Source organism: Arachis stenosperma, chromosome 6, assembly GCF_014773155.1.
Source record: "Arachis stenosperma cultivar V10309 chromosome 6, arast.V10309.gnm1.PFL2, whole genome shotgun sequence".
NCBI lineage: Eukaryota > Viridiplantae > Streptophyta > Magnoliopsida > Fabales > Fabaceae > Arachis > Arachis stenosperma.
In genome coordinates this window covers 98,845,859-98,863,993 of record NC_080382.1, presented here as the reverse complement: position 1 = coordinate 98,863,993, position 18,135 = coordinate 98,845,859, and the positions used below count along the sequence as shown (strand labels likewise).

The 18,135-nt window shown below is 40.6% G+C and overlaps 1 protein-coding gene across 1 annotated transcript; it reads left to right on the top strand.

The window, feature by feature from the left end:
- The first annotated feature begins 14,048 nt into the window (after positions 1–14,048).
- On the top strand, positions 14,049–15,161 carry LOC130934323 (uncharacterized). The gene is made up of 2 exons (XM_057863905.1): positions 14,049–14,194; positions 14,291–15,161. Exons 1-2 carry the CDS (start codon positions 14,049–14,051, stop codon positions 15,159–15,161), a joined length of 1,017 nt encoding a protein of 338 aa, XP_057719888.1.
- The last annotated feature ends 2,974 nt before the right edge of the window (positions 15,162–18,135 follow it).

The window sequence follows — 18,135 nt, the reverse complement described above, 5'->3', positions numbered from 1 at the left end:
AAACAGGGAAACGAGGATGAAGGGGAAACCGCAGTTTTACCTCTACCAAAACCAGTTTTGAAGCCTTATGTGCCAAAAGCTCCATACCCACAAAGATTGAGAAAAGATGAGAAGGATGGCCAGTTCTTTGAGTTCCTAGAGATCTTCAAGAAGTTCCAAATCAACATACCATTTGCTGAGGCATTAGAACAAATGCCACTTTATGCCAAGTTCTTGAAGGAGCTCATAACCAAAAAGAGGAACTAGGAGGCAAAAGAAACCATAGTGTTGACTGAAGAATGCAGCGCCATCATACATAAGAAGTTACCTCAAAAGCTGAAAGACCCAGGGAGTTTTCAGATTCCCTGCATCATAGGGGACATTACTATTGAAAAAGCTTTGTGTGATTTAGGAGATAGCATAAATCTTTTGTCCCTAACCATGATGAGAAAGATGAAGATTGAGGAAGCCAAGCCAACAAGAATGGCACTCCAATTGGCTGACAGAACATTTAAGTTTCCACATGGGGTGGTCGAAGACTTGCTAGTGAAAGTGGGAGAGCTCATTTTCCCTGCTAATTTTTTTGTACTGGACATGGAAGAAGAAGCCAACACGTCAATTATCCTAGGAAGACCATTTCTAGCTACTGCTGGAGCCATCATTGATGTGCAGAAAGGGGAATTAGTATTGAGATTGTGTGAAGAAAAAATGGTTTTCAACTTCTTCAAAGCAATGAGTTACCCCAAGGAATCCATAGGAGAATGCATGCTGGTAGACACCATGGAACAGATAGTTCAAGAAGTTATGGGAGAAGAACAATGCAAAGAGAATATTGAGCTGGAGCAAGAATCAGATGGAAAATTACCACAAGCAACCATGAGCAACTCAATCATGCCAACTACAATAGACAACAAAGATGTGAAGTCACTAAAAATAGAGCTAAAAGCCTTACCACCAAGCTTGAAGTATGCATATCTGGGTGCCAACAACACTTACCCAGTGATCATAAATTCAAGTCTAAGTAAGGAACAAGAAGAGAAACGTATCCAAGTGCTGAGACAACACAAGGATGCCATATGCTGGACACTTTTAGATTTAAAGGGAATCAGTCCTTCAATGTGCATGCATAAAATCTTATTTGAAGAGGATGTCAAACCCTCAAGACAGCAACAAAGGAGGCTGAACCCAACTATGAATGAAGTGGTTCAGAAAGAAGTGTTGAAGTTGTGGCAAGCTGGGGTGATCTACCCCATCTCGGACAGCCTTTGGGTAAGCCCAGTGCAAGTAGTTCCCAAGAAGGGAAGGATCACTGTTGTGGCAAATGAGAGAAATGAATTGATACCCACAAGAACGGTGACCGGATGGCGTTTGTACATTGATTACCGGAAACTTAATGAAGCCACCTGAAAGGATCACTTTCCCCTACCGTTCATGGACCAAATACTTGAAATATTGGCAGGACATGAGTACTACTATTTTCTAGACGGATATTCAGGCTACAACCAGATTGTTGTAGACCCCAAGAACCAAGAAAAAAACTTCATTTACTTGTCCATATGGTGTATTTACTTATAGGAGGATGCCTGGTGCACGAAATTGCAATCACACTTTTGCAATCCCGCACAACTAACCAGCAAGTGCACTGGGTCGTCCAAGTAATACCTTGCGTGAGCAAGGGTCGATCCCACGGAGATTGTCGGCTTGAAGCAAGCTATGGTTATCTTGTAAATCTTAGTCAGGATATCAGAAATTATCAGGATTGATTGTGAAAAGCAAAAGAACATGAAATAGGTACTTGTTTTGCAGTAATGGAGAATAGGTTGAGGCTTTGGAGATGCTCCATCTTCTGAATCTCTGCTTTCCTACTGTCTTCTTCATCAAACACGCAAGGCTCCTTCCATGGCAAGCTGTATGTAGGGTTTCACCGTTGTCAGTGGCTACCTCCCATCCTCTCAGTGAAAACGTTCCTATGCTCTGTCACAGCATGGCTAATCATCTGTCGGTTCTCGGTCAGGCCGGAATAGAATCCATTGATTCTTTTGTGTCTGTCACTAACGCCCCGCCTGCTAGGAGTTTGAAGCACGTCACAGTCATTCAATCATTGAATCCTACTCAGAATACCACAGACAAGGTTTAGACCTTCCGGATTCTCTTGAATGCCGCCATCAGTTCTAGCTTATACCACGAAGATTCTGGTTAAGGAATCCAAGAGATATCTACTCAATCTAAAGTAGAACAGGGGTGGTTGTCAGGCACATGTTCATAGTTGAGAATGATGATGAGTGTCACGGATCATCACATTCATCCGGGTTAAGAGCAAGTGATATCTTAGAATGGAAGCAAGCATGATTGAATAAGAAACAGTAGTAATTGCATTAATCCATCAAGACACAGCAGAGCTCCTCACCCCCAACCATGGGGTTTAGAGACTCATGCCGTGGAAGGTATACAATGAAATGTGTAAAAATGTCATGAGGTACAGTTACAATGTCAAAAGATCCTATTAATAGTGAACTAGTAACCTAAGGTTTACAGAAATGAGTAAATGACAGAAAAATCCACTTCCGGGCCCACTTGGTGTGTGCTTGGGCTGAGCATTGAAGCATTTTCGTGTAGAGACCTTTTCTGGAGTTAAACGCCAGCTTTCATGCCAGTTTGGGCGTTTAACTCCAAGTTTTATGCCAGTTCCAGCGTTTAACGCTGGAATTCCTGAGGGTGACTTTGAACGCCGGTTTGGGCCATCAAATCTTGGAAAAGTATGGACTATCATATATTGCTGGAAAGCCCAGGATGTCTACTTTCCAACGCCGTTGAGAGCGCGCCAATTGGGCTTCTGTAGATCCAGAAAATCCACTTCGAGTGCAGGGAGGTCAGAATCCAACAGCATCTGCAGTCCTTTTCAGTCTCTGAATCAGATTTTTGCTCAGAACCTTAAATTTCAGTCAGAAAATACCTGAAATCACAGAAAAATACACAAACTCATAGTAAAGTCTAGAAAAGTGAATTTTAACTAAAAACTACTAAAAATATACTAAAAACTAACTAAAAGATACTAAAAACATACTAAAAATAATGCCAAAAAGGGTACAAATTATCCGCTCATCACAACACCAAACTTAAATTGTTGCTTGTCCCCAAGCAACTGAAAATCAAAATAGAATAAAAAGAAGAGAATATACTATAGACTCAAAATATCAAAGAAACATAGTTCCAATTAGATGAGCGGGACTAGTAGCTTTTTGCCTCCGAACAGTTTTGGCATCTCACTCTATCCTTTGAAGTCCAGAATGATTGGCATCTATGAGAACTCAGAACTCAGATAGTGTTATTGATTCTCCTAGTTAAGTATAATGATTCTTGAACATAGCTAGTGTATGAGTCTTGGCTGTGGCCCAAAGCACTCTGTCTTCCAGTATTACCACCGGATACATACATGCCACAGACACATAATTGGGTGAACCTTTTTAGATTGTGACTTAGCTTTGCTAGAGTCCCCAATTAGAGGTGTCCAAGGTTCTTAAGCACACTCTTTTTGCCTTGGTTCACAACTTTATTTCTTTCTTTTTCTTTCTTTTTCTCTTTTTTTTCGAAATTTTTTTTTTGTTCACTGCTTTTTCTTGCTTCAAGAATCAATTTGATGATTTTTTAGATCCTCAATAACAGTTCTCTTTCTCCTCATTCTTTCAAGAGCCAACAATTTTAACATTCTCAAAACAACAAATTCAAAAGACATATGCACTGTTCAAGCATTCATTCAGAAAACAAAAAGTATTGTCACCACATCAAACTAATTCAACTAGTTTCAAGGATAAATTTCGAAATCCTGTACTTCTTGTTCTTTTGTGATTAAAGCATTTTTCATTTAAGAGAGGTGATGGATTCATAGGACATTCATATCTTTAAGGCATAAACTTCAAATTTTATTAATTATGAATTAAGAACAAGACTCAGAAAATAAATATAAGATGAAACTAAAAGAAAAAAATTAGAAAGCAAAATTTTAAACTAGGCTCCTAATGATAGAGGTTTTCACAGAGTTAGGACTCAACAACCTTGATTTTGAGAAGTAGATGCTCCCTCAGCTTGAGAGGAGAGCTTTTGGCGTTTCATCTCTTGGAGTTCACGCCCCTGCTCCTCTTGCTCCTTCTATTGACTTCTTGGTGATTGGATGTTCAATGGGTATGAATTCATCTGCTTCCATCTTCACCCCAGCCTCTTTAAAGAGCAAGGTGATCAAGCTTGGGTAAGCCAATTTGGTTACAGTGGAGTTCTTATTTGCAATGGTGTAGATCTCACAAGCAATCACATGATGAACCTCCACTTCTTTTACAAGCATAATGCAATGAATCATCACTGCTCTCTTGATAGTGACCTCGGAACGGTTGCTAGTGGGCAGTATGGAACGCCCAATAAAGTCTAGCCAACCTCTTGCAATTGGTTTGAGGTCTCCCCTCTTGAGTTGGTTTGGGACACCCTTAGAATTGGTTATCCACTTAGTTCCAAGGAGGCATATGTCCTCTAGAACTTGATCCAACCCTTTGTCTGCTCTCACCATTCTCCTATTAAAGGAGTCAGGATCATCTTGCAGTTGAGGCAACTTGAAGATTTCTCTTATTTTGTCCAGATGGAGGTACATAACTTTCCCTCTGACCATGGTTCTGTAGGTATGGTAAGCGGTTCCAGTCATTCTCTGCTTATCTGTTAGCCAAAGATTTGAGTAGAATTCCTGAACCATGTTCCTTCCAACCTTTGTCTCAGGATTGGTTAGAACTTCCCATCCTCTGTTTCGAATTTGCTCTTGGATCCCCGAATATTCATCTTCTTTCAGATCAAATTTTACTTCCGGAATCACTGACCTCAGACCCATTATTTTGTGATAATGGTCTTCATGTTCTTTGGTTAAGAACTTCTCTTGATTCCAAAGATTCTTTGGATTATTCTCTTTCTTGCCTCTTAAATTGGTTTGTTTTCCCTTAGGAGCCATGATCTTGGCTTTAGTGATTACGGAAAAGCACACCAAACTTAGAGGTTTGCTTGTCCTCAAGCAAAAGAAAGGAAAGAAGAGAGAGAGGACAAATTCGAATGGTGTGGGCAATGAGGGGCCGAACGTGTTCTTATAAGGGGGGAGGAAGGAGATTTCGAAAAAATAAGAAGAGATTTGAGAGGATATGGAGAGAATTTGAAAAAAGGGTGAGTTTTTGAATGAGATTTGGAATTGATTTGAGATATATTTGAAGAATGGTTTTGGATTTTGAAAATTTGAAAGTGAATGATGAAAGGTTGAAGTGTATTTATGTAGAAAAGTATGGGTAAGAAAAGGAAAGTTTGAAAAAATTTGAGTTGAAAACGAAATTGTGGTCCCCCCACCTTTCTGGCGTTAAACGCCCAGAATGGCACCCATTCTGGCGTTTAACGCCCATTTGATGCCCCTTTTGGGCGTTTAACGCCCAGCCAGGTGCCCTGGCTGGCGTTAAACGCCAGAAAGCCTTTATCACTGGGCGTTTTTCTAAACGCCCAGGATGCTGCACACCTGGCGTTAAACGCCCAGAATGGTGCCCATTCTGGCGTTTAACGCCCAAAATGGCACCATCCCTGGCGTTAAACGCCCAGAATGGTACCCATTCTGGCGTTTAACGCCCAAAATGCCCCTTACTGGCGTTTTTTCGCCAGTAAGCTCTTTTTCTCTGCTTTTTGAGCTGAATCCTTCTGTAACTCTGTGAATTCCTTCATTTTTGATACTTGCCTCTGTAAAAACAATTCATATAACCTCCTAATGACTGGGTTGCCTCCCAGCAAGCGCTTCTTTACTGTCTTTAGCTGGACCTTTGCTAAGACTCACTCAAGTCTCAGTTTTGAGCATTCCTGCTCAAAATTGCTTTCAAGATAATGCTTGATTCTCTGTCCATTAACAATGAACTTTTTGTCAGAATCAATATCCTGAAGCTCAACATATCCATATGGTGACACTCCTGTAATCACATACGGACCCCTCCATCGGGATTTGAGTTTTCCTGGAAACAATTTGAGCCTAGAGTTGAAGAGCAGAACTTTTTGTCCTGGCTCAAAGACTCTGGTTGACAATTTCTTGTCATGCCACTTCTTTGCCTTTTCCTTATAAATTTTTGCATTTTCAAAGGCATTGAGTCTGAACTCCTCTAGCTCATTTAACTGGAGCAATCTTTTTTCACCAGCTAACTGAGCATCCATGTTTAGGAATCTGGTTGCCCAGTAGGCTTTATGTTCCAGTTCCACGGGCAGATGACAGGCCTTCCCATACACCAGTTGGTATGGAGAGGTTCCTATAGGGTTTAGGGTTTAGGGTTTACCCTATAGGAGTCTTGAATGCCGTTCTGTATGCCCACAGAGCATCATCCAAGCTCTTTGCCCAATCCTTTCTTCGGGCTATCACAGTCCGTTCTAGGATTCTTTTTAGCTCTCTGTTAGAGACTTCAGCTTGCCCATTTGTCTGTGGATGATACGGAGTTGCCACTTTATGGCTAATTCCATATCTAACCATAGCAGAGTATAGCTGTCTATTGCAGAAATGAGTGCCCCCATCACTGATTAGTACTCTGGGAACACCAAACCTGCTGAAGATGTGTTTCTGGAGGAATTTTAGCACGGTCTTGGTATCATTAGTGGGTGTAGCAATTGCTTCTACCCACTTAGATACATAGTCCACTGCCACCAGAATGTAAGTGTTTGAGTATGATGGTGGGAATGGCCCCATGAAGTCAATTCCCCATACGTCAAACAATTCTATCTCTAATATCCCTTGTTGAGGCATGGCATATCCGTGAGGCAAGTTACCAGCTCTTTGGCAACTGTCATAGTTACGCACAAACTCTCGGGAATCTTTATAGAGAGTAGGCCAGTAGAAGCCACATTGGAGGACTTTAGTGGCTGTTCGCTCACTTCCAAAATGTCCTCCATACTGTGATCCATGGCAGTGCCATAGGATCCTTTGTGCTTCTTCTCTGGGTACACATCTGCGGATCACTCCGTCAGCACATCTCTTAAAGAGATATGGTTCATCCCAGAGGTAGTACTTGGCATCTGAAATTAATTTCTTTCTTTGCACACTGCTGTACTCCTTGGGTATGAACCTCACAGCTTTATAATTTGCAATATCTGCAAACCATGGAGCTTCCTGAATGGCAAAGAGTTGCTCATCTGGGAAAGTCTCAGATATCTCAGTAGAAGGGAGGGACGCCCCAGCTACTGGTTCTATTCGGGACAGATGATCAGCTACTTGGTTCTCTGTCCCTTTTCTGTCTCTTATTTCTATATCAAACTCTTGCAGAAGCAACACCCATCTGATAAGCCTGGGTTTTGAATCCTGCTTTGTGAGTAAGTATTTAAGAGCAGCATGGTCAGTGTACACAACCACCTTGGATCCTACTAGATAAGATCTAAACTTGTCAATGGCATAAACCACTGCAAGTAATTCTTTTTCTGTGGTTGTGTAATTCTTCTGTGCATCATTTAGAACACGGCTAGCATAATAAATGACATGCAGAAGTTTGTTATGCCTCTGTCCCAACACTGCACCAATGGCATGGTCACTGGCATCACACATTAATTCAAATGGCAATGTCCAATCTGGTGCAGAGATGACTGGTGCTGTGACCAGCTTAGCTTTCAGGGTCTCAAATGCCTGCAGACACTGTGTGTCAAACACAAATGGTGTGTCAGCAGCTAGCAGGTTACTTAAAGGTTTTCCAATTTTCGAAAAATCCTTTATGAACCTTCTGTAGAATCCTGCATGCCCCAGAAAGCTTCTGATTGCCTTAACATTGGCAGGTGGTGGTAATTTTTCAATTACCTCTACCTTTGCCTTATCCACCTCTATTCCCCTGCTTGAAATTTTGTGCCCAAGGACAATTCCTTCAGTCACCATAAAGTGACATTTCTCCCAGTTTAAAACCAGGTTAGTCTCTTGGCACCTTTTCAGGACAAGTGCTAGGTGATTAAGACAGGAGCTGAATGAGTCTCCATATACTGAGAAGTCGTCCATGAAGACTTCCAGAAATTTCTCTACCATATCTGAGAAGATAGAGAGCATGCACCTCTGAAAGGTTGCAGGTGCATTGCACAGACCAAAAGGCATCCTTCTGTAGGCAAACACGCCAGAAGGGCAAGTAAATGCTGTTTTCTCTTGGTCCTGAGGATCTACTGCAATTTGGTTGTAGCCTGAATAGCCATCCAAAAAACAGTAGTAATCATGACCAGCTAGTCTTTCTAGCATTTGGTCTATGAATGGTAAAGGAAAATGATCCTTTCTGGTGGCTGTATTGAGCCTTCTGTAGTCAATACACATGCGCCACCCTGTGACTGTTCTTGTAGGAACCAGTTCATTTTTTTCATTATGAACCACTGTCATGCCTCCCTTTTTGGGGACAACTTGGACAGGGCTCACCCAGGGACTATCAGAAATAGGATAAATAATCCCAGCCTCTAGTAATTTAGTGACCTCTTTCTGCACTACCTCCTTCATGGCTGGATTTAGCCTCCTTTGTGGTTGGACCACTGGTTTGGCATTATCCTCCAACAGGATCTTGTGCATGCATCTAGCTGGGCTAATGCCCTTGAGATCACTTATGGACCACCCAAGAGCTGTCTTGTGTGTCCTTAGCACTTGAATCAGTGCTTCCTCTTCCTGTGGATTTAAAGCAGAGCTTATAATCACTGGAAAAGTTTCACCCACTCCCAGAAATGCATATTTCAGGGATGGTGGTAGTGGTTTGAGTTCAGGTTTGGGAGGTTTATCCTCCTCCTGAGGAATTTTCGAAAATTCCTTTGTTTCCTCTAGTTCTTCTTGATCAGGCTGAGCATCCTTGAAGATGTCTTCAAGCTCTGATTCTAGGCTTTCAGCCATATTGATCTCTTCTACCAGAGAGTCAATAATGTCAGTGCCCATGCAGTCATTTGGTGTGTCTGGATGCTGCATAGCTTTTACAGCATTCAACTTGAACTCATCCTCATTGACTCTCAGGGTTACTTCCCCTTTTGTACATCAATGAGAGTACGTCCAGTTGCTAGGAAAGGTCTTCCTAGAATGAGAGTTGCACTCTTGTGCTCCTCCATTTCCAGCACCACAAAGTCAGTTGGAAAGGCAAATGGCCCAACCTTGACAATCATATCCTCTATTATGCCTGATGGATGTTTAATGGAGCCATCAGCAAGTTGGAGGCATATCCTGGTTGGTTTGACTTCTCCAGTCAACCCAAGCTTTCTGATAGTGGATGCAGGTATTAGATTGATGCTTGCTCCAAGATCACATAGGGCTGTCTTGGTGCAAGCGCCTTCTAATGTGCATGGTATCAGAAAGCTTCCAGGATCTTGAAGCTTTTCTGGTAAGCTTTTCAGAATGACTGCACTGCATTCTTCAGTGAGAAACACTTTTTCAGTTTCTCTCCAATCCTTCTTATGACTTAAGATCTCTTTCATGAACTTAGCATAAGAAGGTATTTGCTCAAGTGCCTCTGCAAACGGAATCTTTATTTCAAGAGTCCTTAGATAGTCTGCAAAGCGGGCAAATTGCTTATCCTGTTCCGCTTTGCGGAGTTTCTGAGGATAAGGCATCTTGGCTTGATATTCTTCAACCTTAGATGCTGCAGGTTTATTTCTTACAGAAGTGGTTGAAGAAGCCTTGTTAGAGGGATTACTGTCAGCACTCTCAGGTGTCTGATCTCCCCTTGGCGTTTGAACGCCAGGATTGGGTGGAAAATGGGCGTTTAACGCCAACTTTTCCCCCTTTTCTGGCGTTTGAACGCCAGAACTGGGCAAGGAATGGGCGTTTAATGCCAGCTTTCCTTCCCTTTCTGGCGTTTGAACGCCAATAACATTCTTCTCTGGGCTCTTTCTGTCCTCAGAGGGATTTTGAACATTGGTTTGGTTATCCTCTGTCAATTGTTCCTTGTTTGGCTTTTTGCTCTTTTGAGCAGTGGTATTCAGTGTTCTCCCACTCCTCAGTTGAACTGCTTGACATTCTTCTGTTATCTGTTTAGATATTTGCTGTTTTGCTTGATTCAACTGCAGTTCTATGTTCTTGTTAGCAACCTTAGTATCATGGAGCATTTCTTTAAATTCTGCTAACTGTTCTGTCATCAGGAGCAATTGATGATTAAGCTCATTCATCTGTTCTTGAGGATTAGGATCAGTGACTAATGCCATGACTTCCTCTTTTGGAACGAACTCATTGCTAGAATATAAGTATTGGTTTCTAGCAACAGTGTCTATAAGCTCTTGAGCTTCTTCAATTGTCTTCCTCATGTGTATAGATCCACCAGCTGAGTGGTCTAAAGACATCTGAGCTTTTTCTGTGAGCCCATAGTAGAAGATGTCTAACTGTACCCACTCTGAAAACATTTCAGAGGGGCATTTTCTAAGCATGCCTCTATACCTCTCCCAGGCATTATAAAGGGATTCATTATCCTCTTGTTTAAAGCCTTGGATGTCCAGCCTTAGCTGTGTCATCCTCTTTGGAGGGTAAAAATGATTCAGGAATTTGTCTGATAACTGTTTCCATGTCTTTATGCTTGCTGTAGGTTGGTTATTCAACCACCTTTTAGCTTGATCTTTTACAGCAAATGGAAACAGTAATAGTCTGTAGACATCCTGATCTACCTCTTTATCATGTACTGTGTCAGCAATTTGTAAGAACTGTGCCAGAAACTCAGTAGGTTCTTCCTGTGGAAGACCGGAATACTGGCAGTTTTGCTGCACTATGATAATGAGTTGAGGATTTAGCTCAAAGCTGCTTGCTTTGATGGGAGGTGTACAGATGCTACTCCCATATGCAGCTGTAATGGGGTTAGCATATGACCCCAGAGTCCTTTTGGACTGATCAATCCCTCTTAGGTCCATAATGGACAAAAGGGAAATGATAATGATTGCAAATAGATAAATTTTGTTTTTTTTTTTTGAATTAAACGAAAAAAATTAAAATAAAATAAAAGGAAATTAAAAAAATTCGAAAATAAAAAAGAAAACAAAATCAAAGCAAATTGAGAACTGAATCAATTAGTTAATTAAAAAGATTTTGAAAAAAGCAATTAGAAAGATATGATTGAAAAGTTTTATGAAAAAGATTTGATTTTTGAACAGAGGAAAGAGAAAAACCACAAAAAGACACCAAACTTAAAATTTTTAGAAAATCAAACACCAATTTTCGAAAATTTTAAAGGAAAAACACAAAGAGGACACCAAACTTAGAATTTTTATGAATCAAAAAGGGACTAAGAACATGCAAAATCGAAAATTTTAAAAGAAAAACAAAAGCATGCAATTGACACCAAACTTAAAATATGAAACTAGACTCAACTAAAAGACTCTAAACCAACAAAAATAAAACAGTCCTAATCTAAGCAACAAGATAAGCCGTCAGTTGTCCAAACTCGAACAAGCCCCGGCAACGGCGCCAAAAACTTGGTGCACGAAATTGCAATCACACTTTTGCAATCCCGCACAACTAACCAGCAAGTGCACTGGGTCGTCCAAGTAATACCTTGCGTGAGCAAGGGTCGATCCCACGGAGATTGTCGGCTTGAAGCAAGCTATGGTTATCTTGTAAATCTTAGTCAGGATATCAGAAATTATCAGGATTGATTGTGAAAAGCAAAAGAACATGAAATAGGTACTTGTTTTGCAGTAATGGAGAATAGGTTGAGGCTTTGGAGATGCTCCATCTTCTGAATCTCTACTTTCCTACTATCTTCTTCATCAAACACGCAAGGCTCCTTCCATGGCAAGCTGTATGTAGGGTTTCACCGTTGTCAGTGGCTACCTCCCATCCTCTCAGTGAAAACGTTCCTATGCTCTGTCACAGCATGGCTAATCATCTGTCGGTTCTCGGTCAGGCCGGAATATAATCCATTGATTCTTTTGCGTCTGTCACTAACGCCCCGCCTGCTAGGAGTTTGAAGCACGTCACAGTCATTCAATCATTGAATCCTACTCAGAATACCATAGACAAGGTTTAGACCTTCCGGATTCTCTTGAATGCCGCCATCAGTTCTAGCTTATACCACGAAGATTCTGGTTAAGGAATCCAAGAGATATCTACTCAATCTAAAGTAGAACAGGGGTGGTTGTCAGGCACATGTTCATAGTTAAGAATGATGATGAGTGTCACGGATCATCACATTCATCCGGGTTAAGAGCAAGTGATATCTTAGAATGGAAGCAAGCATGATTGAATAAGAAACAGTAGTAATTGCATTAATCCATCAAGACACAGCAGAGCTCCTCACCCCCAACCATGGGGTTTAGAGACTCATGCCGTGGAAGGTATACAATGAAATGTGTAAAAATGTCATGAGGTACAGTTACAATGTCAAAAGATCCTATTAATAGTGAACTAGTAACCTAAGGTTTACAGAAATGAGTAAATGACAGAAAAATCCACTTCCGGGCCCACTTGGTGTGTGCTTGGGCTGAGCATTGAAGCATTTTCGTGTAGAGACCTTTTCTGGAGTTAAACGCCAGCTTTCATGCCAGTTTGGGCGTTTAACTCCAAGTTTTATGCCAGTTCCAGCGTTTAACGCTGGAATTCCTGAGGGTGACTTTGAACGCCGGTTTGGGCCATCAAATCTTGGGCAAAGTATGGACTATCATATATTGCTGGAAAGCCCAGGATGTCTACTTTCCAACGCCGTTAAGAGCGCGCCAATTGGGCTTCTGTAGCTCCAGAAAATCCACTTCGAGTGTAGGGAGGTCAGAATCCAACAGCATCTGCAGTCCTTTTCAGTCTCTGAATCAGATTTTTGCTCAGAACCTTAAATTTCAGTCAGAAAATATCTGAAATCACAGAAAAACACACAAACTCATAGTAAAGTCCAGAAAAGTGAATTTTAACTAAAAATATACTAAAAACTAACTAAAAGATACTAAAAACATACTAAAAACAATGCCAAAAAGGGTACAAATTATCCGCTCATCAATGCCCTTTGGATTGTGCAATGCACCTGCCACATTCCAAAGGTGCATGCTCTCCATTTTTTCAGATATGATTGAGAAGTTCATAGAAGTATTTATGGACGATTTCTCAGTTTTTGGGGACTCATATTCTGATTGTCTATACCATCTTTCTCTTATGCTTAAAAGGTGTCAAGAAACCAACCTTGTTTTAAACTGGGAGAAGTGCCACTTTATGGTGACTGAAGGGGTGGTTCTTGGTCACAAGATTTCAAAAGATGGCATAGAAGTAGACAGAGCAAAAGTGAAAGTAATTGAAAAATTACCTCCACCTTGCAATGTCAAAGCAATCAGAAGCTTTTTGGGACATGCTGTGTTCTATAGAAGATTTATTAAAGATTTTTCAAAGATTGCAAAACCCCTTAGCAACCTACTTGTCTCAAATACTCCTTTTGATTTTGATAGAGAATGCATGGTAGCCTTTGATGAACTCAAAAAGAGACTGTCCTCTGCACCTATTATAGCACCACCAAGTTGGGATCTTCCCTTTGAACTAATGTGTGATGCATCTGATTTTGCTATTGGTGCTGTCCTAGGACAGTGGAAAGACAAGCTAGTACAAGTAATTTACTATGCTAGCAAGATCCTTAATGAGTATCAAAGGAACTATACCACCACAGAGAAAGAACTTTTGGCCATAGTTTTTGCTTTTGATAAATTTAGATCATATCTCATTGGCTCAAAAGTAATTGTGTTCACTGATTATGCAACACTCAAGTACTTGCTTACCAAACAAGAATCTAAGCCCAGATTGATAAGGTGGATCCTGCTGCTCCAAGAATTTGATATTGAGATTAAAGACAGGAGCGGAGCAGAGAACAAAGTAGCTGACCACCTCTCAAGGATTCCACAAGAAGAAGAAATGCAGCAAGTAGCAGTAAATGAAAGCTTTCCTGATCAACAATTGATGATGATTCGAGTAGCCCCTTGGTTCGCAGATATAGCTAACTTCAAGGCTATTGGGGAACTACCAACTAACATCAATAAGCACATAAGGAGGAAGCTAATCAAGGATGCCAAACACTACATCTAGGATGACCCCTACTTGTTCAAAAAGTGTACTGATGGTGTCCTAAGAAGGTGTATATCCCATGAAGAAGGGCAGGAAGTATTATGGCAGTGCCATGGATCAGCATATGGAGGTCACTTTAGTGGAGAAAGGACAACAGCAAAAGTGCTCCAATCTGGATTTTACTGGCCAACAGTTTTTAGGATGTCAAGGAAATGGTGTCAAGGTGTAATGAATGTCAAAGGGCTGGTAATCTAACCAAGAGGAATGAGATGCCACAGCAATACATACTAGAGCTGGAACTATTTGATGTATGGGGAATAGATTTCATGGACCCTTTCCAACCTCCTACTCAAATAGCTACATATTAGTGGCTGTTGATTATGTTTCAAGATGGGTAGAGGCCATAGCTACTGCAACAAATGACAACAAGGTTGTGATAAGCTTCTTGAGAAGGAATATCTTCAGCAGATTTAGAGTTCCCAGAGCTCTCATTAGGAATGGAGGGTCACACTTCTGCAACAAACAATTGGAAGCACTCCTTCTCAGATATGGAGTCAAACACAAAGTGGTAACTCCATACCACCCACAGACCAACGGGCAAGCCGAGATTTTCAATAGAGAGCTGAAACGGATACTTGAAAAAACTGTTGGAAGTTTAGCAAAGGACTGGTCAAGGAAGCTAGACGATGCTCTATGGGCCTACAAGACAGCCTTCAAGACTCCCATTGGGATGTCACCATACCAACTAGTATTTGGCAAGGCTTGCCACTTACCAGTTGAACTAGAGCATAGAGTCTTCTGGGCTCTAAAACTACTCAATTTTGATGAGCAAGTTGCTGGAGAAAAGAGATTAATGCAACTCAATAAACTGGAAGATTTTAGAAATCAAGCATATGAGAATGCAAAAATCTACAAAGAGAACACAAAAAGGTGGCATGACCAAATGATAGCAAGGAGAGAGTTCACTGAAGGGCAGAAGGTGTTACTCTACAACTCAAGACTCAAGTTCTTCTCTGGAAAACTTAAGTCTCGATGGTCAGGACCTTTCACCATACTCAAGGTGTTTTCCTATGGTCATGTGGAGCTCATGAAAGACAAGACCCAGAGAACTTTTTCTATCAATGGCCATCAACTCAAACACTACTTAGGAGGCTCCTTGGAGGAGCAGAGAGTGAGCTACAAGCTCAGCTAAAGATGAAGGAATGTCAAGCTAATGACAATAAAGAAGCGCTGGTTGGGAGGCACCCCAACACTTTATCCTTTTTGATTTAATTGCTTTTCTTAGATTTAGTTTAAATTCTGTGAATTAGATAGCTTAATTTTCAGTAATTAGGATTAGTTTATAATTGTAGATTAGAAAGTTTGATGTTAGCTTTGATAGTGAGATCTTCTTTACACTATTTTATTTCTTTTTATTTGGGATTTGCAATTTGATGAATGCATAACTAATGATGAGTGAATGGGCTGAGAACTAGCTAAAGTGCTAAGTTTGGTGTGGCCTCTCACTCACTTAATCTAGGCTTACAAACAATTAACAAGTTTGATTTTGAAGAGTAAGCCCAGAGATTAAGTTTGGTGTGGCCACCACCAATGATAGCATAGCAGCCCAAATCACCCAATTTGAAAGCACTTGATATTTTGGGTAAGAACATGGAGGTGATTTAATTTGTTCTGAGGAGTTTGGAATAAAAAAAATGAAAAGATTGATGTTATTCCACTCTTATGAACGCATTAAATACATAATGATAAAATCAATTTATTAAGATGCCAAAGAATTAAGTTTGGTGTCCCAAGGGACACCCATCAGTTGCAACCCAATTTATTCTTGATGAGAAGGAATATAAAGGGGTTATTTTATCATCACTAATGGGTTCAGTTTCAATTTCAGGAGAGAAGATGGGGCCCACATGGTAAAAAACTCACAAAACAAGGAAGTCAAAGTGTACTTGCACTTTGGAACTCAACACACGCAGAAGACGCAGTGAGAAAAGAGTTGGCGCCTCTTCCCACGCTAGGCGCCACTTCCCAAAGTGGGAAAACATTTAATCTTTTTTATTTCCCACCTTCGAACAACATCATTCACCCATTATAAAAGCCTCACTCCCCATCTCCTCCCCCACTTCAACAACCCCTACAACACTCACATTCGCATCTCCTTTCATCTTCTACTATCCCCTATTTTCTTTCTTTTTCTTGATTGGGACAATCACATCCTAAGTTTGGTGTTGGAGCAAAACCTTGTTTTTGCACGAAATTGTGATCATCAACAATGGCACCAAAAACTTGGTAGCGCTCTCAAACGTGAATCACACTTAGTCACAACTCTGCACATATAACGAGCAAGTGCACTAGGTCGTCCAAGTAATACCTTACGTGAGTAAGGGTCGATCCCATAGAGATTGTTGGTATGAAGCAAGCTATAGTCATCTTGTAAATCTCAGTTAGGCGGATAGTAAATGTTATGGATTTTTCGAATAATAATAATAAATAAGCAGAAAATAAAGATAGAGTTACTCATGTAATTCAATAGTGGGAATTTCAGATAAGTGCGTAGAGGTGCTTGTCCCTGTTGGATCTCTGCTTTCCTACTGTCTTCCTTCAATCCTTCTTATTCCTTTCCATGGCAAGCTGTATGTAGGGCATCACCGTTGTCAATGGCTACATCCCATCCTCTCAGTGAAAATGGTCCAAATGCTCTGTCACAGCACGGCTAATCATCTGTCGGTTCTCGATCATGTTAGAATAGAATCCCTTGATTCTTTTGCGTTTGTCATCACACCCAACAATCGCGAGTTTGAAGCTCGTCACAGTCATTCAATCCCGGAATCCTACTTGGAATACCACAGACAAGGTTAGACTTTCCGGATTCCCATGAATGCCGCCATCAATTCTAGCTTATACCACGAAGATTCTAATTAAGGAATCCAAGATATATGCGCCCGGTCTAAGGTAGAACGGAAGTGGTTGTCAGTCACACGTTCATAGGTGAGAATAATGATGAGTGTCACGGATCATCACATTCATCATGTTGAAGTGCAACGAATATCTTAGAACAGGAACAAGCGGAATTGAATAGAAAATAGTAGTAATTGCATTGAAACTTGAGGTACAGCAGAGCTCCACACTCTTAATCTATGGTGTGTAGAAACTCCACCATTAAAAATACATAAGTGATGAAGGTCCATGCATGGCCGAATGGCCAGCCCCCAAACGTGATCAAAAGATCAAAAAAATACAATTCAAGACCTTACAATCCAAAAAAGACCTTACAATCCAAAAAAGACCTTTAATACACTAGTAAAAAGTTCTATTTATACTAAACTAGCTACTAGGGTTTACAGGAGTAAGTAATTGATGCATAAATCAACTTCCGGGGCCCACTTGGTGTATGTTTGGGCTGAGCTTGATCTTTACACGAACTGAGGCTTATCTTGGAGTTGAACGCCAAGTTGTAACGTATTTTTGGCGTTCAACTCTAGTTCGTGACGTGTTTCTGGCGTTTCACTCCAGAATGCAGCATAGAGCTGGCGTTGAGCGCCAGTTTATGTCATCAAATTTCAAATAAAGTATGGACTATTATATATTTCTGGAAAGCTCTAGATGTCTACTTTCCAACGGCGTTGAGAGCGCGCCATTTGGAGTTCTGTAGCTCTAGAAAATCCATTTCTAGTGCAGGGAGATCAGAATCCAACAGCATCAGCAGTCCTTTGTCAGCCTTTTATCAGAGTTTTGCTCAGGTCCCTCAATTTCAGCCAGAAATTACCTGAAATCACAGAAAAACACACAAACTCATAGTAAAGTCCAAAAATGTGAATTTAGCATAAAAACTAATGAAAACATCCCTAAAAGTAGCTAGATCCTACTAAAAACTACCTAAAAACAATGCCAAAAAGCGTATAAATTATCCGCTCATCACAACACCAAACTTAAATTGTTGCTTTTCCCCAAGCAACTGAAAATAAATTAGGATAAAAAAAGAGAATATACTATAAATCCCAAAATATCAATGAATATTAATTCTAATTAGATGAGCGGGACTTGTAGCTTTTTGCTTCTGAACAGTTTTGGCATCTCACTTTTTCCCTTGAAGTTTAGAATGATTGGCATCTATAGGAACTTAGAATTTCAAATAGTGTTATTGATTCTCCTAGTTAAATTTGTTGATT

What these genes read in the sequence shown, in the direction of transcription:
- LOC130934323 (XM_057863905.1), top strand. Translation starts at nt 14,049, where the DNA reads ATGAAGAAGGGCAGGAAGTATTATGGCAGTGCCATGGATCAGCATATG. An exon ending in CAAGGAAATGGTGTCAAGGT is followed by an intron (nt 14,195 to 14,290) that starts GTAATGAATGTC and finishes TATGGGGAATAG; the next exon opens with ATTTCATGGACCCTTTCCAA.